The sequence below is a fragment of the Arvicola amphibius genome, chromosome 10 (genome assembly GCF_903992535.2).
Source record: "Arvicola amphibius chromosome 10, mArvAmp1.2, whole genome shotgun sequence".
NCBI classification, from domain to species: Eukaryota; Metazoa; Chordata; class Mammalia; order Rodentia; family Cricetidae; genus Arvicola; species Arvicola amphibius.
The window spans coordinates 103,914,494-103,940,847 of NC_052056.1; the positions used below are offsets into that span (position 1 = coordinate 103,914,494).

At 40.6% G+C, this 26,354-nt stretch overlaps 2 protein-coding genes across 3 annotated transcripts in view; both read right to left on the reverse strand.

The window, feature by feature from the left end:
- LOC119825569 (cytochrome P450 3A11-like) overlaps positions 1–26,354 on the reverse strand; it is a 794,398-nt gene that overhangs the window by 162,615 nt on the left and 605,429 nt on the right. The gene's annotated exons all lie outside the window — the stretch shown is intronic.
- Positions 6,459–9,402, reverse strand: LOC119825571 (mRNA decay activator protein ZFP36L1-like). Its single transcript, XM_038346530.2, is given in 1 exon segment — positions 6,459–9,402. A coding segment is annotated over 1 exon segment (1,017 nt). The 5' UTR covers positions 9,274–9,402; the 3' UTR covers positions 6,459–8,256.

Below are 26,354 nucleotides of genomic sequence, written 5' to 3' on the forward strand. Positions count from 1 at the left end.
TAGAGTTTCTGTCTCATTATGCTATCATGGCCCTTCCTCTTTCTAACCCTTTCTTTATCTCATCTAGTGACCAAATATGCCTAATCAGTTCTCTGCACCTGTTGAAATATACTTTTTAGTACCTTCTTATGCAGCAGACACCATGGGGGTTGGGATCTAGCAAGCCTATCCATAGAGTCCAAAGAATAACATAACAGTCTATCCATCAACATTAACCCATCTATTCCCTTGCTCATCATACACCCCATGTATGACAAAGGTTCCGCTGTAGTCTTATACATTCCCATACTGTGATTCCCTGTCTCAGAGCTATTCCTGAAGAGAATGATCCTTGTCTTGTATATATAAAGACTATCATTATTATGAAAGAGATTGTGCAAAGCTCATATCCCGCATAGCCAGCTACTCAAGAAACCCACCTATGCCTCAGCAGTGGCTAATACCGGGCCATCTGCCATTGACCGCCAGGAAGCCTAGTACCATAGGACATGTAGCTCCAGTCCGGCATAATGACATATGTCATGTCACACAGATGACACTGGAGTTGGTGTGGCACTATGGTAAACTAGTGTGGTTATTGGAATTAAAGGTATATGTCACCACTGCCTGGTCTGTAAGACTGACTATGAGGCTGTTTCACTTTCTGATTTTATTTTACACATCCCCTTTTTGTGTAAAATAAAAAGGCTATAATTAATATAAGAAAAACCATATACAGTAAGTATAAAAACTATATACAGTATACACAGGCAATAAGTACAGCAGCACTGTCTAGTCCATTTGATTTTAATAAATTCAGAGAAAGTACTACATATCTATTGTATCTTGATGAGTCCAGTCTTTTACCTAATTTACTTTGTATCATAACTTGCTTTCTGCATTAGGTAAACAAGGAAAACTATAACTATCTAGTCTTCAATCCCCTCAGAGACCCAAGAAGGAAATAATATTAACTAAATAAGCAGGAAGTGTGAGCAAGTGACTTCCAAAAAGTGTGAGAAATGACAGAAACAGTAGACTGCCTGGAGAGTCCTCTAAAGCTCCTCTGCAATGTTGAGGCATCCATCTTCAGCCTAAAAACCTAGCATATCTGACAGACTTTTCTGTGAGCCAGGATATTCTGAAGAGTTGTCCTTCCTTATCTTGACAGTGTTTGCCAATCATTTCTTTTGTGACCTGCTTGTTCAATTAGGACAGCATATTGTCAGTAGTTAAGGCAAGGACATTTTCTTGCACAGTGGTTTACTTTTGACACAAAGAAAATAAACACTATATGGAGTTTCTTCAATGCCCATTATCTTTTCTGAAGTAGATTTGTGCTGACAGGAGCAGACATGTCTTTTTAAAATATCTTTTTTTATTACTTTATAAATAATACCAATCAAAATTTCCACTTCCTCCCCTCCTCCCACTTCTCTCCCGCTCCCCCCCACATCTTCTCCCACTCCCTCAAGTTCTAAGAGAGGGCAAAGTACCCTGCCCTGTGGGAAGTCCAAGGCCCTCCCCACTACATCCAGGCTTAGGGAGAAGGTATGCATCCAAAGAGAATAGGATCCCCAAAAAGCCAGTATATGCAGTAGAGATAAATCCCAGTACCATTATCATTGGCCCCTCAGTCTGCCCCAATTGTCAATCACATTCAGAGGGTACAGTTTGATCTCATGCTCTTTCAGTTCCAGTCCACCTGGAGTTGGTGAGCTCCCATTAGCTCAGGCACATTGTCTCAGTGGGTGAACCAAACCCTATGGTCCTGACTTCCTTGCTCATATTGTTCCTTCTTTTGCTCTTCATCTAGACCTTGGGATCTCAGACCAGTACTCCGATGTGGGTCTCAGTCTCTATCTCTGTCACTGGACGAAGGTTCTATGGTGATATTCAATATAGTAATCATTCTGACTAGGTCAGTTAAGGAACCCTCTCCTCCACTGCCCAGGGTCCTATCTGGGGTCATCCCCGTGAGGACCTGGGAACCCCTCTAGAGCCAGGGCTCTTGCCAACCCTAAAATGGCTCCCTTGATTAAGATATCTTCTTACCTGCTACCATATCTGCCCTTCCTCCATCTCAAACATCCCACTCCCCCAAGCTTTCCCCAATCTTCCCCTCTCCCTTCTCTCTCCTCATCTCCCCTTACCCCCATCCCACCCAACCCTCATGCTCCAAACTTTTGCCTGGTGATCTTGTCTGAACCAATTTCCAGAAGGATCTCTATATGTTTTTTTAGGGGGGGTCACCTTATTATTTAGCTTCTCTAGGATTGTGAACTATAGGCTCAATGTCCTTTATTTATGGCTAGAATCCACTAATGAGTGAGTACATACCATATTCATTTTGGGGTCTGGGTTATCTCACTCAGTAAAGTGTTTTCTATTTCCATCCATTAGCATGCAAAATTCAAGATGTCATTGTTTTTTACTTCTGAGTAGTGCTCTAATGTGTATATGTGCCATACTTTCTTTATGCGTTGTTCCATTGAGGGGGACCCAGGTTATTTCCAGCTTCTGACTATTACCAATAGTGCTGCTATGAACATAGTTAAACAAATGCTTTTGTAGTATGATTAGGCATCTCTTTGGGTATATTCCCAAGAGTGGAATTGCTGGATCCTGAGGTACATTGACTCCCAGTTTTCTGAGAAACTGCCACACTGATTTTCAAATTGGTTGCACAAGTTTGCATTCCCACCAGCAATAAATGAGTGTTCCCCTTACTCCACATCCTCTCCAGTATAGGTTATCATTGGTGTTTTTGATTTTAGCCATTCAGACAGGTGTAAGATGGTATCTCAAAGTTGTTTTGATTGGCATTTCCCTGATAGCTAAGGAAGTTGAACATATCCTTAAATATCTTTTAGCCATTCGAACTTCTGTTGAGAATTCTCTGTTCAATTCAGTACCCCATTTTTAATTGGGTTATTTAGAATTTTAATGTTCAGTTTCTTGAATTCTTTTTTTGTTTAATATGGTTTATCTTTTTATATTTAAAATTTTCCATCTCCTCCCCTTCTCCTCCCAATTCCCTCCCCTCCCCTCCACCCATACCCACCTCCGTCCCTCTCCAGGCCAAGAAGCAATCAGGATTCCCTACTCTATGTTAAGACCAAGGTCCTCCCAACTCCCCCCAGGTCCAGGAAGGCGATCAACCAAGCTGAGAAGGCTCCCACAGAGCCCGTCCATGCAGAAGAATCAAAGCCCAGCGCCTTTGTCCTTGGCTTCTTAGTCAGCCTCCACCGTCAGCCACATTCAGAGAGTGCGGTTTGGTCTCGTGTTCCATCAGTCCCATTCCAACTGGAGTTGGTGATCTCCCGTTAGTTCTGTCCCACCATCTCCATGGGTGAATGCACCCCTTGCGGTCCTGACTTTCTTTCTCATGTTCTCTCTCCTTCTGCTCCTCATCAGGATCTTGGGAGTTCAGTCCGGTGCTCCAATGTGGGGCTCAGTCATTTTCTTCATCTATCGCCAGGTGGAGGTTCTATGGTGATATGCAAGAAATTCATCAGTATGGCTATAGGAACTGGCCTTTTCAGGCTCCCTCTCCTCAGCTGCCCAAGGAGCTAGCTGGGGGCGTCTCCCTGGAAACCCGGGAACCCCTCTAGAGTCAAGTCTCTTGACAACCCTCAGATGGCTCCCTAAATTTAGATTTATGCTTCCCTGCTCCAATGTCCACCCTTCCTGTATCCCAAGCATCCCTTTCATCCAAGATCCCCCCATTCTCCCCTTCATGCTCTTCTCTCCCCATCTTCCCTTGGCCCCGTCTCGCCCCACCCTCAAGTTCCCAATTTTTGCCCGGCAATCGTGTCTACTTCCAATATCCAGGAGGATTACTATATCTTTTTTTGGGAGTTCACCTTCTTATTATCTTCTCAAGGATCCCGAATTATAGGCTCGATGTCCTTTAATTATGGCTAGAAACAGATTATGAGTGAGTACATCCCATGTTCATCTTTTTGGGTCTGGGTTACCTCACTCAGAATAGTGTTTTCTATTTCCATCCATTTGCATGCAAAATTCAAGATGTCATTGTTTTTAACCACTGAGTAGTATTCTAACATGTATATATTTCACAGTTTCTTCATCCATTCTTCCACTGAAGGGCATCTAGGTTGTTTCCAGGATCTGGCTATTACAAATAATGCTGCTATGAACATAGTTGAGCAAATGCTTTTGTAGTATGATAGGGCATCTCTTGGGTAGATTCCCAAGAGTGGAATTGCTGGGTCCTGGGGTAGGTTGATCCTGAATTTCCTGAGAAACCGCCACACTGCTTTCCAAAGTGGTTGCACAAGTTTGCATTCCCACCAGCAATGGATGAGTGTACCCCTTACCCCACAACCTCTCCAGCAAAGGTTATCATTGGTGTTTTTGATTTTAGCCAATCTGACAGGTGTAAGATGGTATCTCAGAGTTGTTTTGATTTGCATTTCCCTGATTGCTAAGGAGGTTGAGCATGACGTTAAGTGTCTTTTGGCCATTTGAACTTCTTCTGTTGAGAATTCTCTGTTCAGTTCAGCGCCCCATTTTTTAATTGGGTTAATTAGCATTTTAAAGTCTAGTCTCTTCAGTTCCTTATATATTTTGGAGATCAGACCTTTGTCTGATTCAGGGTTGGTGAAGATATTCTCCCAGTCAGTAGGTTGCCTTTGTGTCTTAGTGACAGTGTCCTTTACTTTACAGAAGCTTCTCGGTTTCAGGAGATCCCATTAATTAATTGTTGCTCTTATTGTCTGTGCTCCTGGGATTATACATAGGAGGTGGTCTCCTGTGTCCATGTATTGCAGGCTACTTCCCATTTTCTCTTCTATCAGGTTCAGTTTGGTCAGAGTTATATTGAGGTCTTCAAAATTCTTTACAGACCTTAAGATAACAATAATCAACTTTATATGGAAAAACAAAAAACCCAGGATAGCCAAAATAATCATATACAGTAAATGAACTTGCAGAGGCATTGCCATCCCTGACTTCAAACTGTATTACAGAGTTATAGTAATGAAAACATCTTGGTATTGCCATAGAAACAGAGACATTGACCAGTGGAATCAAATTGAAGACCTGGATATTAATCCACAGACATATGAACACCTGATTTTTGACAAAGAAGCTAAAATTATAAAATGGAGAAGAAAGCATCTTCAACAAATGGTGCTGGCATACTGGATGTCAACCTGTAGTAGAATGAAAATAGATCCATATCTATCACCATGCCCTATGCTATTTTCTAGGTAATTAATAGAATCTCCTATTTGTATTTCTTTAGGAGCAATTTGTAATCATCAACAAGGCAAAATTTTCTTTAATTTGTTAAACATTTTTCCTAAAGTATCTACATGTGGATCAGCTAGTAAGATATCATCCATATAATGGCAATTCATAGATTGAGGAAAATGTACACAAATAATGTCTAATGGCTGTCATATAAAATATTGGCATAGGGTGGAGCTGTTTATCACCCCTGGTGGGAGACCTCCCACTGCTATCTTTTAACAGGCTGAGAATTATTATAAGTAGGCACCATAGAGGAAACATTTTTCTCTATTCCCTTTGTAAAGGTGCAGTGAAGAAACAGTCTTTTAAATCAATAACTATAATAGACCATTCTTTAGGTAAAAAGAGAAGGCAGGAGGATTCCAGACTGCAGAGAATCCATCAGGTGAATTACTTTATTTACAGCTCTCAAATCTGTCAACATTTTTTTTTTATTTTCTAGATTTCTTTTTAGTAACAAATACAGGAGAATTCCAAGGACAGGTTGATTCTTAAATATGTTGAGCATATAACTGTTCCTGCACCAGCTGTTCTAAGGCCTATAATTTTTTATGTCAAAGGCCATTGTTCCACCCAGGCAGGTTTATCAGTTAGCCATTTTACAGGTAGAACTTTTGGTACCTCTGAAAGATCAACAGCTGTTCTACCCTGTTTTTACACAGCCTGAATGATTGGTGACTATTCTTTATAATACCTTTTAATATTTTTCTCAGAAACATACCCTAGTTTATGATATGTTTCTAAGATTGGTGAAATGTCAATCTGGGTATTCCATTACTGTAACAAATCACATCCCCATAAAATCGTTGCTATGTTAGTCACATATGGCTTTATGTTTCCTCTCTGTCGTACTGGCCCTATACATTTGACCCATCTCACACTTTGTTTTTCCTAAGATAAAATTCTAATCACTAAAAGATGAACATTTTCTCCTGTAGGGGCCAACTTGGAGGCCAAGATTCTGGTGCAATTACTGTAACATCTGGCTTTGTTTTTACAAGACTTTCAATTAAAAATTTCACTTATTCAAACCCTTAGCTTTCTTTGATCTTTGTCATTTATAGAAGTCTGTCAAAATATTTACTTAATGGTTTGTTTGGAAACTTTTGGTTTATTTTCTAAATCTGTTCTATCATCCAGAGTAGTATGTTGTTGTTGATGTTGTTTTTACCATAGACACTAGTGGTCTTTTTTTTTTCTTGAAAAACGGGGTTTATTGATTTTTTTTAAACTGCAAATAGTCGTTACAAAAAGTTTTTTTTTCTTTTAAATAAATTCACACAAAGAAAGAGAAATAGGAAGCGACGGTAGTGACCAGCAAGAGGAATAATAATTACATTCATCTTTATGTGTGTGCACCAGTTGTTTATGTTAGCATTGGAAAACTCCAACCTGGAATCCAGAACCTCGAATCTGCGAGCGCGAGGAATGTCTTGAGATGGGCACGTGAAGTCAAAGGGGTTCTCTCTTTTCTGTTTTCCCTTTTAGAAGCTATACATAAAAGGTGGCTTCCTTCTGTAGTCACAGAGCTTGAACATACATTCCCAGTCCTACCTGTGAAAGGCCTAAGGAGAAGAAACTCAATTTGCAGTCCAACACAAAGGGGAGAATTTCTAAAATAAATAATCCAACAGTTTTTTTGCATTTTTTTAAATTAATTTTTCATTTTTTTAAAATAAAATAACCAAAAAAAGTGTAAAGTTACAAAAATGTTGTTGAAGAATAATATATTAAAACTGTGGAAAAAAGGAAAGACACGTCACAAAATTTTAAGATTAATATGAAGATCATAATTTAACATAAAAGAATATATTCTATGGATTTGTCATCCCAATAAATATGAACAAAATTAACAAAAAAGCATAGTTTGGCAATAAATACGTTTTGATAAGTTAAATAAGCTTTTTTATATTGATGTGCAGTGACAAGCAAAATTTTTGCTCTCCAATTTCTGAAAGTTAGATGAAGTTTAACCCAAGGGAAAAAAGCATGGCATGAGGGCTCTAAGGTAGACCTAAGGTATTCTAGAGCAAAATCCATTAAAGCTACTTCTACAGGAAATCGTTTTACACAGATATCGTATGTGGAATGAATACCATTAACTGCTCACCCCTTAGTTTGGTTTTTATTTTTTTCAGCTTTTCTCTCATTTTGTCGTCATTTTTAAGATGTCACATATGAATTGGGGAACTTTAGCACCAAAATCAAGTCTCTCATAGTCCATCTAGTTTCCCCTTCCTCCCCACTTAAAAAAAAAAAAAGAAAAAAGAAAAAGAAATTAAATCACAAAGTTCCACTTATGTCAAAACCTTCGTCCAACTGGTTCAACCTTCCTCCCTGAAGACCTACACAAACCCGGGCAAGATTAGTCAACAGGGGTTCGGGCTGGGATGAAAAAGGTTTTGAGTGTCAAAATAGGTTTCCCCCAAACCCCAAGTCCAGCAACAATTCTCTGAGGGAGGTGGGTAACTACAAGGAAGAGGAAGTGCGGGAGACTGAAAGGAAGGTGCGCTTGGGTCGCCAGCTGGGGGAGCTGCTGGTTGCGGGTCACCCCCCAACCCCACGGGCAGAGGCTGTGGGAGGCCCATGGGTGCCCCCTGGCGTTGAAGAGGTAATGTAGTCACAGTGACAAAGTTAGATAACAAGGCACTAAGTTGCTTCTGTAAACGGTTACTGCTTTTCTTTTGTGATTTGGCACTTAAGGCTTAAGCCGAAAAAAGGCATCTACTGACAAATATGGGACTCTGTTATGCGTGGTTAAGTGGGCTATGAAATGGAAGGAGGGGGTTTCAAGCCAGAAGAAGCTACCAACAAATTGACTTGTCCTTATGTTGGGGGTGGGGGTGGGGGCGACATACCAAGGTTTTGGGGAAGGGGCTGAGCTTAAATGTATCAATGTAGGGATTGAGGGGAAGTTAGGGGGTGGGGAGGTGAAGGCTTGGGATGGGGAGCAGGGTGGAGAGGTGAAGGAGGCAGGGTGTCCCTCCCTACCCTGGCTTAGTCATCTGAGATGGAGAGTCTGCTGAAAATGGGCAGGCGTCTTGAGTTGTCCAAGGTAGGGGAATCTGAGCCACTGTGGCTGCTGCTGGAGCTGCTCAGGTAGCCCTCCTGGTCCGAGAGAGAATCCTGAGGGCTGGGGGGAGAGTCAAACATGTGAGGGGACTCGGACATGGGCCGGAAGAGGAAGGTGGTGGGGGAGCCTCCCCCAGGTAGCCCCATGCTAGGAGCAAAGAGGCTCACCAGCTCCTGGCTGGAAAAGGCGAAGGGGTTATTGGTGCCATCGGGCAGGGTAGGTGAGCCCAGGAGGTCATCCGCGCTCAGAATGGGGGGTGGGGTGATAGACGTGGGGCTGTCCAGCAGCCCCGTGGCAGCGGCGGTGGCAGCGGCACTGGGAAACCCAGCAAAGCTAAAGCTATGCTGGAGGCGGGGACGGTCAGCGGAGAGGTCCCGGCCCCCGGCCAGGGCTAGGCGCTCCTCGGCGTTGTGAATGAAGTGGCAGCGGGGCCCCTACGGGCAAAAGCCGATGGTGTGAAAGGTGCGGCAAAGCTCCGTCTTGTACTTGGGGTGGCGGGTCAGGCTGCGGAGCTCGTGGATGCCGTGCGCGAACTGGCACTTGACCCCGTACTTACAGGCACCGTTTTCTTCGAAGGGGCGGCAGAGCTCCGTCTTGTAGCGGCTGGAGTTGACCTGGCCGCTCCCAGGCTGCTTCTGGGAGGGCAGAAGCCGCTCGCCCCCTTCAGAGAAAGAGCGGTCTCGAAAGCGGCTGTCGCGGGAGCTCAGGGACGGGGCCGGCTCGCCCTTAAGGCTGTTGAGAAGTTGGTTCTGATGGAACTTGGAGCTGGGCAGAGTGACCGAGTGCCTCCGAGGGAAGCCCCCGCCAGCAGGGGTGCCCACTGCCTTCCTGTCCAGCAGGCAGCCCCCAGCACTGGGAGTGCTGTAGTTGAGCATCTTGTTACCCTTGCATAAAACTTCGCTCAAGTCGAAGATGGTGGCAGACACGAGGGTGGTGGTCATCGTGGGCGTTCGCACGGGGCAAGGAATAGTCTCTGGTGTGTCGTGAAGGTCCCGGTGCGGGGAAGGCGCAGCCTCCGGCTCTCCGGTCTGGAGTCCCACACGCCTGCTCCCGGCGCCCCTCGCCTTTCTGACTCCCGACACTAGTGGTCTTTTAATTGCTCTGGGAAGTTTTCTCCATGGTAACAGGGAAAGACTAAACCAAATTCAAGATGGGGACCTGCAAGAGGTCCCCCAAGGCATTTCCCCATGGTAAAGGGTCTCCTTGTCCTTGTTGATCTGCATTCATTGATCTAATGTCAGCCTTTGTTGCTTCTACTGCACACTTCAGAAGACTGGGGCTTTTTGTTCAGGTTATCTCAAAAGAAACAATTTCTTTTTTTTTTTTCACTATTTTATTTTTATTTTTTATTTTTTTTTCTCATGGTTTATTTTTTTTTATATTTAAAAATTTCCATCTCCTTCCCTCCTCCTCCCCCCTCCCTCCCCTCCGTCTCCCCTTTCTCTCCCCTCCTTCTCCCCCTTCCCTCCCCTCCCCTCCACCCATACCTCCCCTCCCTCCCTCTCAAGGCCAAGGAGCCATCAGGGTTCCCCACTCTATGCTAAGACCAAGGTCCTCCCAACTCCCCCCAGGTCCAGGAAGGTGATCGACCAAGCTGAGAAGGCTCCCACAGAGCCCGTCCATGAAGAACAATCAGAGCCCAGAGCCATTGTCCTTTGCTTCTCAGTCAGCCCCCGCTGTTGGCCACACTCAGAGAGACGGGTTTGGTCGCATGATCCATCAGTCCCATTCCAACTGGAGTTGGTGATCTCCCATTAGTTCTGTCCCACCGTCTCCATGAGTGAACGCACCCCTCTCGGAAACAATTTCTTATTAGATGATTTTTTTTTTACCAAAATTAAAACATTTAATATTTTGATTTTTTTCTTAAGCCTTTAGAAACCACCTCTCGTATTCAAACATCATCATGTTTGAGTGTCTCAATATCGATTGTGTGTTGGTTCCATTCTTCTGTGGTGCTGATCTGATCTTTAAGGGCCCAATTATGCTTCTGTATTGTGGATTAGCATTTTCAAATGCCAAATATTTAATTAATATTCATCTAACCTTTGGATCAACATCTGCCTCATATAAGTTGAAAGTATACCACAGGAAACTATTGCTTCCTTAATTTTCTTGAAATCTAACATTTCTATAAGATCCCATTTAAACTTTGTATATACTTTTTGGTTGTTTGTTTATTACATGAACTGTGTTCTGCCTGTATGTCTGCCTACAGGCCAGATGAGAGCACCAGATCTCATTATGATGGTTGTAAACCATTATGTGGTTGCTGGGAATTGAACTCAGGACCTCTAGAAGAGCAGTCAATGCCCTTAACTGCTCAACAGCTTTTCCAACCTTGGCAATATTTCTTGAATAGTAGCTGAATAAATCACAATTGCTGTTTTAATAACCTTGGGCTACTCTTCTCTAATTTCATAAGGTAATTATGAGGTTGGTTTTCCTCTGAATTTCTGTGTCTGTGTCTGAATGCTTTTATTATCAGTTTTAATAAATTTCTCTAAGGCTTGCAATTTATCAATAGTGACATTTCCTAAGGCTTGTGTCTTTTCACTACTAAGCTGTTCTAAGGTGCACATGTTACCAGTCACCCTTCTTCTCTCTTCATTGGTAAATATTTGTAAAGCCTTTATCTTGTCTGTCAAAACTGCCGTGTCCTCCTTAGTAAGTATTTGTAAGGCTTGTATATTCTCAGTCACTTTCTTGTTCCCTTGTTTCTAAAACCTTTATCTTGTCAGTCAAAGATATATCATTCTCCTTAGTAACTAAATGTAAGGTGTCTTTTTATTCTCTCATATCTGGCACCATTATCAAAACACTTTTAAGGATAAAACATGAATTGCAAGACTAATAACAATTATGAACCAAATTATATTGACCCCAGCTAAGTTGTTTATCTCCTCTGATGGAGGACGGTCATTTGTCTGTGTTGCTTTCATTGGTTAGTTAATAAAGAGACTGCTTGGCCTGATAGGTCAGAATATAGGTGGGTGGAGTATACTGAACAGAATGCTGGGAAGAAGGGAAGTTAGTCAGTCACCATGATTCTTTGACCCGAGATGGATATAGGCTAAGAGCCTTCCTGGTAAGCCACCACCTCTTGGTGCTACACAGTTTACTAAATATGGGTTAAAGCAAGATGTGAGAATTAGCCAAGAAGAAGCTGAAACTAATGGGCTAGGCAGTATTTAAAAGAATACAGTTTCCGCGTAGTTATTTTGGGTAAAGCTAGCCAGGTGGCAGGACGCAGCCCACTGTTCCTTCTACAGAGTGGCACCCAATGTGGTAAACTGGATCCATGTAAAACCTGAGAGAGCTTAAAATGGAGAGAGAGAGAGAGAGTTTAACCCAGCTTTTTGCTTTTTGCTAGGACATGCTGTAGAGAGATTTCCTGATTCAGCAAAAGTGGCAGAAAAAACTACGCCAGCCATTTTAAAACGCGGCTTCCTGGGTCCTACCACAGGTGCAAACTCTGGCTATGGAGCATTTCTGGGCCCACTCGGGGTCGCGAACAAAGTAGCTGAGACCATGCCTGTGGCTCAGCTCTTCCTGCCTTGGGTAGGCCGTGGGATCAGGTCTACTAGAAAGTGGTGGTTTTGAAATACCAGTTTCTGGGTTGTGCTGCCATTGCAATCTCTGTCTGGCTCCTGAAGGAGACAGAGCTTTTGAATGGAGCATTTGGAGTAAAGTGCTATGATTTGTTTGATGGCAACTAGACTCACTGTGTGCCTAAAAGAGGGACATTGCATGCCACAGCTCAGAGGCACAAGCAGCTCTGCCATGCTAGTGGTGCAATGTGCAAGGATCAGAGGCACAAGCGGCTCCACCATGTTGGACTGAGCGTGGCAAGCAGACAGTACCTGTTTTTGAGCTAGGAATGTCGCAGCTTATATTCTTAAGTGCTTAGTGATTCAAAACTGCAAAACAAAAATGCTCCTGGATAGTAAAAAATTACAGATTCACAATAAGAAAGATTCAGACATAGAAGATTTTAAATGGGTCACAATGTTGGATGAGTATACTTAGGCTTGGGAGAGAGAAAAAATATATATAGAGAAAAAAGTTAATGCCTAAAAAAGGGTAAAGTCTTTAAAGAGACAGAGTACAGATAGTTATAGATTAAAAAAAAGTAATGAAAAATAAGCCACGTAAAAATGGAAAATTCACAGACGGTCTGGATTATGTATTTTATTGTGTTTTCTTTAAAACTTTTGACTGTTAAGGAGCTAAGTACAAAAAACCATTTCATTAAATGGGCTGCCAAGCCGAACCTGCATATATGTTCTGAAGGTATCTTGATTTCAGAATTTGGGTCTAAAGATATGATGCTTTCGAGAGGATCTTCTTTTGTTTTCACAGAGGATGAGACCCTGTGGATTGCTTCTATCCCAATATGGTATGATAGACCACGCCCTCCTGAAAGATTGCTGTGAACGCCTTCAAAAATTACTTCACTCAACTGGTAACTGAGTTGTACCTACCACACACAGGTTATACCATGAAAGACCTGAATAACAGTGCCCCCATTCAGCAGGAAGCAGTTTGGAGAGAAAAAACTGTGCCCATATTCCTAAGTATTGTTTATAAATGTTCTTTTACATTTAAAGAGGGATATGATATAGATATGAATAATTTGCATTGGTATGGATTTTAAGGTCAATTTTGTTATATGTATATGTATTTCTGATATTGATTAAGGTATTGTGATTATGTAGTTCATAAAAAATGTAATGTATAATTAAGAAATATAGGTTGTTAATGGATAATCATCAATAATAGTCAAGGCTATAGTCATGTTAGTTAGATTTTCTATAAACATAGAGATATATTTCAGTTAAATAGGCATTCTTCATATCTTTCAAAGACTACAGAATATGGCATTTTAATGTTTTAATAACTTAGGGCTTTTCATGACAATGAGACATGTCTGCTCCTGGCAGCACCAATATACTTCAAGAGGAAGATGGGCATCGAAGAGCCTCCTTATGGAGTTGGTTAGCCATTTGGGCAAGAAATTGCTCTTGTCTGGACTGATGCATAAACTGGACACAAAGAACCCACAGAGAGAGGACTGCTGAACTTGCCTAAAGGTGAGATGGTCTTTCGGGGTTCCTGACTCATGAAAGAGTCTGCAAGACATTCTGCAGGACACAGCACATTGTGACTGAACTGTCTTTGAAATTTCCTGCTTCATGGAAATGTCTGCTGGATACTATGGGCCTGAAGGCCAAAGATAGATGCCCCAAGGGTACAGAGGAACTTTGGGTGACTGTCCAGGCAGCGAGATGTCTATGTCATTTCTAGAGCTTTGAAAGTTGCTTATTTCTTGTTTACTTAGGTAGTATTATATCCTTCTGGAGTCTTTGATGGAGTTGAAGAATGGTTAGTTACAGTTATAGCTTTCCTTAGTTATGATAAAAGATAAAATAGATCTAAATATTATAACTGTAATTCTTAATAACTGTTTTGTTATATATAATTTTACTATGTTAAAGTGAAAGCCTTTCTTTTTTGTTTAAACAGAAAAAGGGGAAATCATGGAGGAGGGTCATTTGTTTATGTGTTGCTTTCATTGGTTAATTAATAAAGAGACTGCTTGGCATGATAGGTCAGAATATAGGTGGGTGGAGTATACTGAACAGAATGCTGGGAAGAAGGGAAGTTAGTCAGTCACCATGATTCTTTGACCCAAGATGGATATAGGCTAAGAGCCTTCCTGGTAAGCCACCACCTCTTGGTGCTACACAGATTACTAAATATGGGTTAAAGCAAGATGTGAGAATTAGCCAAGAAGAAGCTGAAAGTAATGGTCCAGGCAGTGTTTAAAAGAATACAGTTTCCGTGTAGTTATTTTGGGTAAAGCTAGCTAGGTGGCAGGACGCAGCCTGTTGCTCATTCTACACTCCTCAGTTAAGCTGTCCATCTCCTCAGTTAATTCTTCTAGCATCCTATTCATAGTCCTAGTGACAAGGGTCCTAATTCCTTGCATTGTAATATTCCCAATGATTGACCTGGGGTAGGTTTTAAGATTGTTCTTTTCCTCTTTTCTTTTACTTACCCCCCATTTTCATTTATTTCCTTATTTATTGAATTATTAATTATTACCAGTTTACTGTTTAATAGTTGTCAAATGACTTAGAGCAGTTCAGATCCTCAGAGATTTGTTGTAGAAGTCGTGATGATGTTTGACCAGCAGATGCCTATGATCTGTTGGGTGGGGCTAGTGAAAGTATTCAGATGCAGTTACAATGCATGACCAGAAGGTAGAGCAGGGGCTGCACACATGCAGCTCAGGCTCTGCATGCTTGGCAAACACTCAAGGACTAGAAATTGCCCAGAAAGACACCTGTAAGTGCCTAGACCTGGGAACAGGCCAGTGCAAGAAGTATCAGAGCCAAGGGTGCATATGGGCACAGGGATCGCAAACAGAACCTATCTCAGATGGGAGCAAGAAATACAAAGCAGGTGTGTGAGCCCTCGAAAGCCAAGAGCCCCACTGGACAGCAGAGCAGTCTTGTACAACTGGGCCCACTCCTACATGATTTGGCTACAAGAGACCAGAAGGCAGAGCAAGCAAGGCGGATCTCAGTGAGTATGAGGCCAGCCTGGTCTACAAAAGCTAGTTGCAACAAATCTAAGGCTTTTAGACAGAAAAACCCTGTCTCAAAACAACCAAAAAAAAAAAAAAAGAAAAAGAAAAAGAAAAAAGAAATCTACAGCCAGAGGAAGGCTCAGGATCTGAGTGGGAGAAATGAATCTCTCACTCTGAACTACTTCATGCCAGTTATTGTTCTCTGCTTCTATTTTAATTTTCCTGTCCTACTTCTAACTTCTCCTAGCTTCTTCTGGCTTATTCTCTCTAGTCTAAAAACTCTTCTTTTCCCATGAGCCTTGAAGCCATACAAGACTTATCTCCCATTTGTCAAAAGTACATACCTAGAGAGAGTGATAAAGACCTGAGTCATTTACCATGGCAACACAAGGGTCCAAAATATGGGACTAAAATAGTGACTGGTGTTTGGGGGGATGGGGGTACAGTGCCCAATGAGATAAGCTTTGAGACATAGGTCTTTTGTTAACAGACTGGCAAGCAAAGAATTCCCATGCTTTTCTTGGGGTGCTTTGTGTTTAGTAACCTTCATTGGACATCTGTGGCTCTGAACTTATGCATAGCTGTAAAGTTTCAAATTTATGCTCAGTTTACAAAAAGCCTTTAGTCTAATTTGAACTTGCTTTAAGTTGAAACAGACTTAATTGTGTGCAGTTAGTCTGAGCCAAGAGGAACAAAACAGGCTTTTAAATGCCTACAGTTCTCATGGGACAAATAGATCTAGTTATTAAGCATGTCCTAATATATATTCTATATATAAAAATTATATAGCCAAATGAAAAGTCATCTTCCTGACCTCTCACAGATAGATATGCAGTGGCATTTCACTTGTATTTTAATAAATAAAAATTTCCTGATGATCAGTGAGTAAATCAGCCCCACTGGTCAGCCTTACAGACCAGGCAGTGGTAACATACACCTTTAATCCCAATAGCCACACTTGTTTTGCAGTGCATGTCTTTAATCCCAGTGGTACACATCTTTAATCCCATCCATAGAGAGGATTAAAAATCAGGAGGAAACTGCTCACATTCTCATTCTGAGGTTCCTAAAGGCAGAATTGCTATTTAGGACTGAGTTTAAGGTAAGAGCCAGTGGCTGGCAGTTTTGGTAAATTTTATTTATTAAAACACAACTCTGAAACACAGCTTGCTCCAATACTGAGGGGACTTAAGAAGTGGGTGAATAGCCACGTGGCAGGACACCCCACTCTTTAGGATATCCACAGTGGAAATAAACCCCAGGTTCCTTCCCCAACTCATTCAGCTTTTCAAGCCAGCGAGCAGGGAGTTTCCTGCCTGTAGGCTCCACGAAACTGAAACCCATTTACTGGAGCCCCCAAGATACTAGCAAACACCATTCCTAAGAACTGAGGGCTTGCTATAATACTGAGGGGACCAAGAGGTTGTTATAACACTGAGGGGATTAAGAGAGAGCACCAAGAGAGCAAACCAGGAGAGAAGACCAAGACAGCAGGCTTATAGAGACCTCAGAGACTTTCTGAGACATACATTGATAGTACAGAACAGACCAAGAAAAACTCCCAAACTCTTAGACAGCCACTGCAAGGATTGGACCAAGATATAAAGAGTCTCCTGGCCTCATTTGAAGGAAGAGATGGGTAGGGGCCAATGCCAGAATTCTTCCAACAATCTAAAAAGGAACATTGTAACACCAGAACACAGTGGTCACACATCAAGAAGACTTGATCATCCTAACCCAGAACAAGTGGAAGAAAATGACTTCAAATGTAACTTAAGAAAATGATGGAGACTTTCAAAGAGGAAATGAAAACTCCCTTAAAGGAATGGAAAAGAAGAGAAACAAAAAGTTCAAAGAAATTAATAAATCCCTCAAAGAAAACCAAGGAAAAACAACCAAGCAGGTGAAGCAAACAATTCAAGATTTGGAGACTGAAATAGAGGTAATAAAGAAAAACAAAAACCTAGAGAATTCTGGATATGGAAAATCTGGATAAATGTACAGGAACTATAGAGAGAAGTATAACCAACAGAATACAAGAGATATAACAAAGGATCTCAGGCACTTAAGATACTATACAGGAAATGGACTCATTGGTCAAAGAAAACACCAAATCCAACAAATTCTTAACGCAAAACATTCAGGAAATCTGGGACACCATGAAAAGAACAAACCTAAGAATAATAGGGGTAGAAGTAGGAGAAGAACTCCAGCTCAAAGGCCCAGAAAATATATTAAACAAAATTATAGAAGAAAACTGTCCAAACCTAAAGAAGGATATCCCTATGAAGGAACAAGAAGCTTACAGAACACCAAATAGCCTGAGTGGGAAAAAAGTCCCCTCACCACATAATAATCAAAACAAAAACATACAGAATAAAGAAAGAATATTAAGAGCTGCAAAGGAAACAGGTCAAGTAACATATAAAGGTAAACATATCAGAATTATGTTATTACTAGACTTCTCTATAGAAACCATAAAAGCCAGAAGGTCTTGGATAGATGTGCTGCAGACATTCAGAGACCATGGATACAAGCCCAGACTACTATACCCAGAAAAGCTTTCATTCACATTTGATGGAGAAAACAAGATATTCCATGACAAAAACAAATTTAAGTAATACCAAGCCACAAACGCAGTCTTACAAAAAGTACTAGAAGGTCCTTTAATCCCAGCACTCGGGAGGCAGAGGCAGGCGGATCTCTGAGTTCAAGGCCAGCCTGGTCTATAAAAGCTAGTTCCGGGACAGGCTCTAGAAACTACAGGGAACCCTGTCTCGAAAAACCAAAAATAAGTACTAGAAGGAAAATTTCAACCCAAGATAGCTAATTGTACCTACAAAAATACAGGCATCTGTTAACCCCCCACCAGCATAGCCCCAAAAAGGAAAACACATAAACACTACCACCAAAAATTAACCGGAGTTAACAACCACTCATCATTAATATCACTTAATATCATTGGACTCAATTCACCTATAAAAAGGCACAGGTTAAGAAAATGGATTTAAAAACAGGATCCAGCATTCTGCTGTTTACAAGAAACACACCTCAACCTCAAAGACAGACACTACCTTAGAGTAAAGAGTTGGGAAAAGGTTTTCGAATTAAATGAACCCAAGACACAAGTGGGTATAGCTATTCTAATAAATAATGAAATTGATTTCAAACTAAAACAATCAGAAGAGATGGAAAAGGAATGTGAAATGTGAAAGAAATGGATACTTTTCCAGATAAGTACAATATACAAAAATTAAATCAAGACCAGTTGAACAGTTTAAATAGACCTGTACGTCACAAGGAATTAGAAACCTCTCTATCAATAAAAGCCCTGGGCCAGATGGTTTCAATGCAGAATTCTACCAGAACTTCCAAGGGGAGCTAATACCTATACTCCTTAATGTGCTTCACAAAAGAGAAACAGAATAGTCATTGCCAAACTCCTTTTATGAAGCTACAGTCACTCTGATACCAATACCACACAAAAACTTAACCAAGAAAGAGAATTACAGACCAATCCCACTCATGAACATAGAAGCAAAAGTTCTCAATAAAATACTGACAAACTGAATCCAAGAACACATCCAAAAATCATACATTATGATCAACTAGGCTTCATCCCAGAGAGGCAGGGCTGGTTCAACATATGAAAATCTATCAATGTAATCCATCATATAAATAAACTGAAGGAAAAAAACCATATGGTCATCTCATTAGATGCTGAAAAAGCATTTGACAAAATTCAACACCCCTTTATGATAAAGGTCTTGGAGAGATTAGGGATACAAGGGTCATTCCTAAATATAATAAAAGCAATATACAGCAAGGCGACAGCTAACATTAAATTAAATGGAGAGAAACTCAAGGCCATCCCACTAAAATCAGGATCAAGACAATACTGTCCACTCTCTCTATACCTCTTCAATATAGTGCTTAATGTTCTAGCAATAGCAACAAGACAGCATAAGGAGATCAAGGGGATTTGAATTAGAAAGGAAGAAGTTAAACTTTCGTTATTTGCAGATGACATGATAGTATACCTAAGCGACCCCAAAAATGCTACCAAAGTATTCCTACAGCTGATAAACACTGTTAGCAATGTGGCAGGAAACAAGATCAATTCCAAAAAATCAGTTGCCCTCCTATACACAAAGGATAAAGAAGCAGAGAGAGAAATCAGAGAAGCATCACCTTTCATGATAGCCACAAATAGCATAAATCATCTTGAGGTAACTCTAACCAAGGAATGAAAGATCTATTTGACAAGAACTTTAAGTCTTTGAAGAAAGAAATTGAAGAGGATACCAGAAAAAGGAAGGATCTCCCTTGCTCTTGGATTGGGAGGATCAACATAGTAAAAATGGCAATTCTACCAAAAGCAATCTATAGATTCAATGCAATCCCCACCAAAATCCCAACAAAATTCTTCACAGACCTTGAGAAACAGTAATCAAGTTTATATGGAAAAACAAGAAACCCAGGATAGCCAAAACAATCCAATACAATAAAAGTACTTCTGGAGGCATTACTATTTCTGACTTCAAACTCTATTACAGTGCTACAGTAATGAAAACAGTTTTTTATTGGCATAAAAACAGAGAAGTAAACCAATGGAATTGAATCAAAGACCCAGATATTAATCCACAAACCTATGAACACCTGATTTTCAACGGAGCTAAAAGTATACAGTAGAAGAAAGAACGCATCTTTAACATATGGTGCTGGCATAACTGGATGTCAACCTATAGAAGAATGAAAGTAGATCCATTTCTATCACCATGCACAAAACTCTAGTCCAAATGGACTAAGACCTCAATATTAATCTGACCACACTGAATCTGATAGAAGAGAAAGTGGGAAGTAGTCTACAACACATGGGCACAGGAGACCACTTCCTACATATAATCCCAGTAGCACAGACAATAAGAGCAACAATGAATAAATTGGACCTCCTGAAACTGAGAAGCTTCTGTAAAGCAAAGGACACTGTCACTAAGACAAAAAGGCAATGTACTGACTGGGAGAAGATCTTCACCAACCCCACATCAGACAAAGGTCTGATCTCCAAAATATATAAAAAACTCAAGAAACTAGACTTTAAAATGCTAATTAACCCAATTAAAAATGGGGCATTGATCTGAACACAGAATTCTCAACAGAAGAAGTTCAAATGGCCAAAAGACACTTAAGATCATACTCAACCTCCTTAGCGATTAGGGAAATGCAAATCAAAACAACTCTAAGATACCATCTTATACCTGTCAGAATGACTAAAATCAAAAACACCAATGATACCCTATGCCGGAGAGGATATGGAGTAAGGGAAACACTCATCCATTGTTGGTGGGAATGCAAACTTTTGCAACCACTTTGGAAATCAATGTGGCAGTTTCTCAGGAAATTGGGAGTCAACCTATCTCAGGACCCAGCAATTCCACTCTTGGGAATCTACCCAAGTGATGCCCTATCATACTACAAAAGCATTTGTTCAACTATGTTCATAGCAGCACTATTTGTAATAGCCAGAACCTGGAAACAACCTAGGTGCATCTCAATAGAAGAATGGATAAAGAAAGTGTGGCACATGTATATGTTAGAATTCTATTCAGTGGTAAAAAACAATGACATCTTTAATTTTGCATGTAAATGGATGCAAATAGAAAACACTCTACTGCGTGAGGTAACCCAGACCCCAAAATAGGAATATAGTATGTACTCACTCATAAGCTGATTCTAGCCATAAATAAAGGATATAGAGCCTATAATTATTGATCCTAGAGAAGCTAAATAAGGTGAACCCAAAGAAAAACATTTTGTTATTATCCTGGATATTGGAAATTGACAAAATTTTTGGGCAGGGGTTGGGATCATGGGGGTGGTGGTGAGGTGGGGATAAGGGGACATGGGGGGAGAAAAGGGAGAAAGATAGGATGGAGAGATCTTGAGGGAATTGGATGGTTGGGATGGAGGAGAGTTGGATATGGGAGCAGGGAAGTACATATCTTATTTAAGGGAGCCATTTTAGGGTTGGCAAGAGACTTGACTCTAGAGGGGTTCCCAGGTGTCCAAGGAGATGTCCCCAGCTTGTTTCTTAGGCAGCAGATGAAAGGGTGCCTGAACTGGCCCTGTCCTATAGCCACACTGATGATTATCTAGCATATTACTATAGAACCTTTATCTGGTGATGGATGGAGATAGAGACAGAGACCCACATTGGTGCACTGGACTGAGCTCCCAAGGTCCTAATGAGGAGCAGAAGGAGGGGGAAAACATGAGCAAGGAAGTCAGGACCATGAGGGGTGCGTTCACCCACTGAGACGATGGGACAGATCTAACGGTAGATCACCAAGACCAGTTGGAATGGGACCGATGGACCACGTGATCAAACCAGACTCTTTGAATGTGGCTGATGGTGGAGGCTGACTGAGAAGCCAAGGACAATGGCACTGGGCTTTGATTCTACTGCATGGATGGGCTCTTTGGGAGCCTTGTCGGTTTGGATGCTCACCTCCTAGACCTGGGGGGAGTTGGGAGGCCCTTGGACTTCCCATAGTGTAGGGAACCCTGACTGCTCTTGGCCTGGAGAGGGAGGGAGTTGGGGTGTGGGTAGATGAAGGTGCGTGGTTGATCGGCAGTTATGATTCACCAAACAAGCTTTAATATATATAATTCAGTTTTAATAAAGGAAAGGAAAGGGAACTTACAAATCCAAGGTTCCAGCGAGGAGGGCAGGAAAACAAAAAGCAGGCGGGCCACAGGCCCGCAAGATTTTATAAGTCAATATTAGCCTAAGGGGGACACACCTAAGAGGGACACGCCTAAGAGGGACACGCCTTTAGACCAAGGGGGACACGCCTTTAGACCAAGGGGGACACGCCTTACAAAACAAGGTTTTTGGCTAGGCTTCCCCTTCAGGTAGAGGGGAGGAGATGGAAATTTTAATAAAAAAGAAATTAAAAAAAGAAAAAAATTATTCCTAAAAAAGAAACAAAGATAACAATATCAAGACCCAATGAAACAAATAGCTGGTTTCTTGAGAAAATCAACAAGATAGAGAAACCGTTGTCCAAACTAACCAAATGACAGAGAGATAACACTCAAATTAAGAAAACCAGAAATGAAAAAGGAACATAACTATGGATACTGATAAAATCCAGAGAATTATTAGGTCATACTTAAAAAAAATCCATACTTCAAAAATTGGAAAATGTAAAAGAATTGGACAATTTTTAGATAAATACCATATACCAAAATTAAATCAAGACCAGGTGAACAATTTAAATAGACCTATAAACTGCAAGGAAATAGAAGCTGCCACCAAAAACCTCCCAACCAAAAATTCCCAGGGCCTGATGATTTTCGTGTAGAATTCTACCAGAACTTCCAAGAAGACCTAATACCTATACTCCTCAAAGTGTTCCACATAATACAAACAGAAGGGACGTTACCAAATCTTTTAATGAGCCTACAGTTACCCTGATACAAAAACCACACAAAGACTCAACCAAGAAAGAATTACAGACCAATCTTACTCATGAACATCAATACAAATATACTCTATAAAATACTGGTAAACCAAAACCAAGAACACATCAAAAAAATTATCCACCATGATCAAATTGGTTTCATCCCAGAGATGCAGGGCTGCTTCAACATAAGAAAATATATCAATGTAATCCATCATATAGGTAAACTGAAAGAAAAAAATGATCATTTTATTAGATGCTAAAAACGTATTTGACAAAATTCAACACTCCTTTATGATAAAGGTCTTGGAGAGATTAGGGATACAAGGTTCATTCCTAAATATAATAAGAGCAATATACAGCAAGCCAACAACCAACATCAAGTTAAATGGAGAGAAACTCAAAGCAGTTCCACTAAAATCAGGAACAAGACAAGGCTCTCCACTCTATATCTCTTCAACACAGTTCTAGCAATAGCAATAAGACAACATAAAGACATCAAGGTGATTCAAATTGGAAAGAAAGAAGTCAAACTTTCATTATTTTCAGATGATATGATACTGTACATAAGTGACCTCAAAAACTCTACCAGAGAACTCCTACAGCTGATCGATACCTTCAGTCATGTGGCAGGATACAAGATCAACTAAAAAACATCATTAGCTCTCCTATACACAAAGGATAAAGAAGCTGAGAAGAAAATCAGAGAAACATCACCTTTTATAATAACCATAAATAGCATAAAGTATCTTGGGATAACCCTAATCAAGGTAGTGAAAGATCTATTTGACAATAATTTGAAGTCTTTGAAGAAAGAAATTGAAGAAGACACCAGAAAATGGAAAGATCTCCTATGCTCTTGGATTGGTAAGGTCAACATAGTAAAAATGGTAATCCTACTAAAGACAATCTATAGATTCAACTCAATCCCTATCAAAATCCCAACAAAATTCTGCACAGACCTTGAGAGAACAATAATCAACTTTATATGGAAAAACAAAAACCCATGATAGACAAAACAATCCTATACAATATAAAAACTTCCAGAGACATTACCATCCCTGATTTCAAACTATATTACAGAGATACAGTAATGAAAACAGCTTGGTATTGGCATAAAAACAGAGACGTTGACCAATGGAATCGAATCGAAGACCCGGATATTAACCCACAAACTTACGAACACCTGATTTTTGACAAAGGACATAAAAGTATACAATGGAAGAAAGAAAGCATTTTCAACAAATGGTGCTGGCATAACTGGATGTCAACATGTAGAAGAATGTAAGTAGAACCATTTCTATCAGCATGCACAAAACTCATGTCCAAATGGATTAAAGATCTCAATATAAATCTGACCACACTGAACCTGATAGAAGAGAAAATGGGAAGCATCCTGCAATGCATGCGTACAGGATACTACTTCCTACATATAACCCCAATAGCACAGACAGTAAGAGCAACAATAAATGGATGGGATATCCTGAAACTTAGAAGCTTCTTTAAAGCAAAGAACTCAGTAAATAACACAAAAAGGCAGTGACTAAATTTGAATGGATATCCACCAACCCCACATCAGACAAAAGTCTGATCTCCAAAATATATAAAGAACTCAAGAAACTAGACATTAAAATTCTAAATAAAGAACTCAAGAAACTAGACATTAAAATTCTAAATAACCCAATTTAAAAATGGGGTACTAAATTTAACAGAGAATTCTCAACAGAAGAAGTTCAAATGGCCAAAAGATACTTAAGGATATGTTCATTTTTCCTTAGCTATCAGGGAAATCTAAATTAAAACAACTTTGAGATAACATCTTACACCTGTCCCTCCAGAGAGAATGGGTTTCAAAAAGCCAGAATAAGTAATAGGAATAAATCCTAGTCTCACTGCCAGTGGCCCCACAGTCTGCCCAGTCATACAATTGTTACCCCCATTCAGAGGGCATAGTTTAGACCTAGGCTTGGTCCCTCACTGTCAGGCTGGAGTTGGAAGGTTTTCATTTGCTCAGGTAAGCTGTTTCAGTGGGTATCCCCATCACAGTTTTTACCTCTTTTCTAGTATTCTCACTCCTTGATTAATATTCTAATATGAAGTCTTAGTCTTTAAGCTATATAGGTATTAAGTATTATAAGTCTATAGTCATCCATGTTTGTCATACTTATAGTTAGACTAATCAGGTTCTATAGATACATAGAGATGGTATTTTGCATAGATAGATAATCTCCAATCATTTCAAATTGCTGTAGAATTTATGGTGTTTAAATAACTTAGGGTTCTGTTGATGTGAGACACAATTGCTCCTGGCAGCACCGATCTATTCCCGAGAGAATGTTGAGCACCGATGACACTACTTGGAGCTTGTTTTCTTCTTGGCAAAACTGGTCTTTGGGCAAGGAACTGCCCATGCCTCAACCACTGACAAAATGAATGCTGTCTAGACAGGACAGCAGGATACAAGAAAAAAGACTACCAAACCTTGCCAAGACAGGGTTAGACGGTTCTGAAAATTTTTCTGCCTCAGAAAATGGTCTGTCAGTTACTCTAGGCCTTAGCCAAAGTTGGTCATTTCAACATGGCAAATGAGACTTTGGGCGATTGCTCAGGTAGCCAGTTGTCTCTGTTATCTACTGCACATTTTAGAAGCTGCTTAATTGCACTTCCTGCCTACTCAAGTAATATTATTTCCCTTCTCAGGCCTTTGATAGGGTTAAAGATTAGATAGTCATAGTTACTTTCCTCTTTTGATTTAGCTAAGCTATTTCTAATAGAAGACTTAAATTCCTTAGGATAGAAAGATTATTGAAACATTTTGCCTATGTTCCTTGCTTAATATCATTTATGCTGGTTGCAATTATAATTTTTATACTTAATATTTATTCTTATTGTATATGGTTTGTATTAGGCTTAGAACTCTTTCATTTAAACAAAATGGGGAGGTGCTGTAGGAACTCCTTCAGCCAGTAGTCTTTTTTTTTTCCTGGGGATTTCAGGCTCTTTTTAATGAGAGAGACTAAAGAAAAACAACAGTAGCTCCAAGGACAATCTTTTTTTTTATATTTGATAATTAGCTTTATTTTGAAATCGCTTCACAACAAATTGGAAATTTATAACAAACACACGGTGTGAATGAAAAAAATGATTCATTACATGCTATTTACCTCCCATGACTGTTCCTGCCTCCTGATAGAGCCCCTTTCTCATTAACTGCAAGTTTCTCTCAATTATTTGGGTCAATTCATATTCTTTAGAAACCATTTGCCTCTTTTTCCTTTTTATATATTTAAAAATTTCTATCTCCTCCCCTTCTCCTCCCCCTTCCCTCCCCTCCCCTCCACTCACACCACCCCCTCCCTCTCCAGGCCAAGGAGCCATCGGGGTTCCCTACTCTATGTTAAGACCAAGGTCCTCCCAATTCCTGCCAGGTTTAGGAAGGTGATCAACCAAGCTGAGAAGGCTCCCACAGAGCCCGTCCATGCAGAAGAATCAACGCCCAGCGCCATTGTCCTTGGCTTCTCGGTCAGCCTCCACTGTCGGCCACATTCAGAGAGACGGGTTTGGTCTCATGTTTCATCAGTCCCATTCCAACTGGAGTTGGTGATCTCCAATTAGTTCTGTCCCACCGTCTCCATGGGTGAACGCACCCCTCACGTTCCTGACTTTGTTTCTCATGTTCTCTCTCCTTCTGCTCCTCATCAGGACCTTGGGAGCTCAGTCTGGTGCTCCAATGTGGGGCTCAGTCATTTTCTTCATCTATCGCCAGGTGGAGGTTCTTATTATCTTCTCAAGGATCCCGAATTATAGGCTTGATGTCCTTAATTATGGCTAGAAACAGATTATGAGTGAGGACATCCCATGTTCATCTTTTTGGGTCTGGGTTACCTCACTCAGAATAGTGTTTTCTATTTCCATCCATTTGCATGCAAAATTCAAGATGTCATTGTTTTTAACCGCTGAG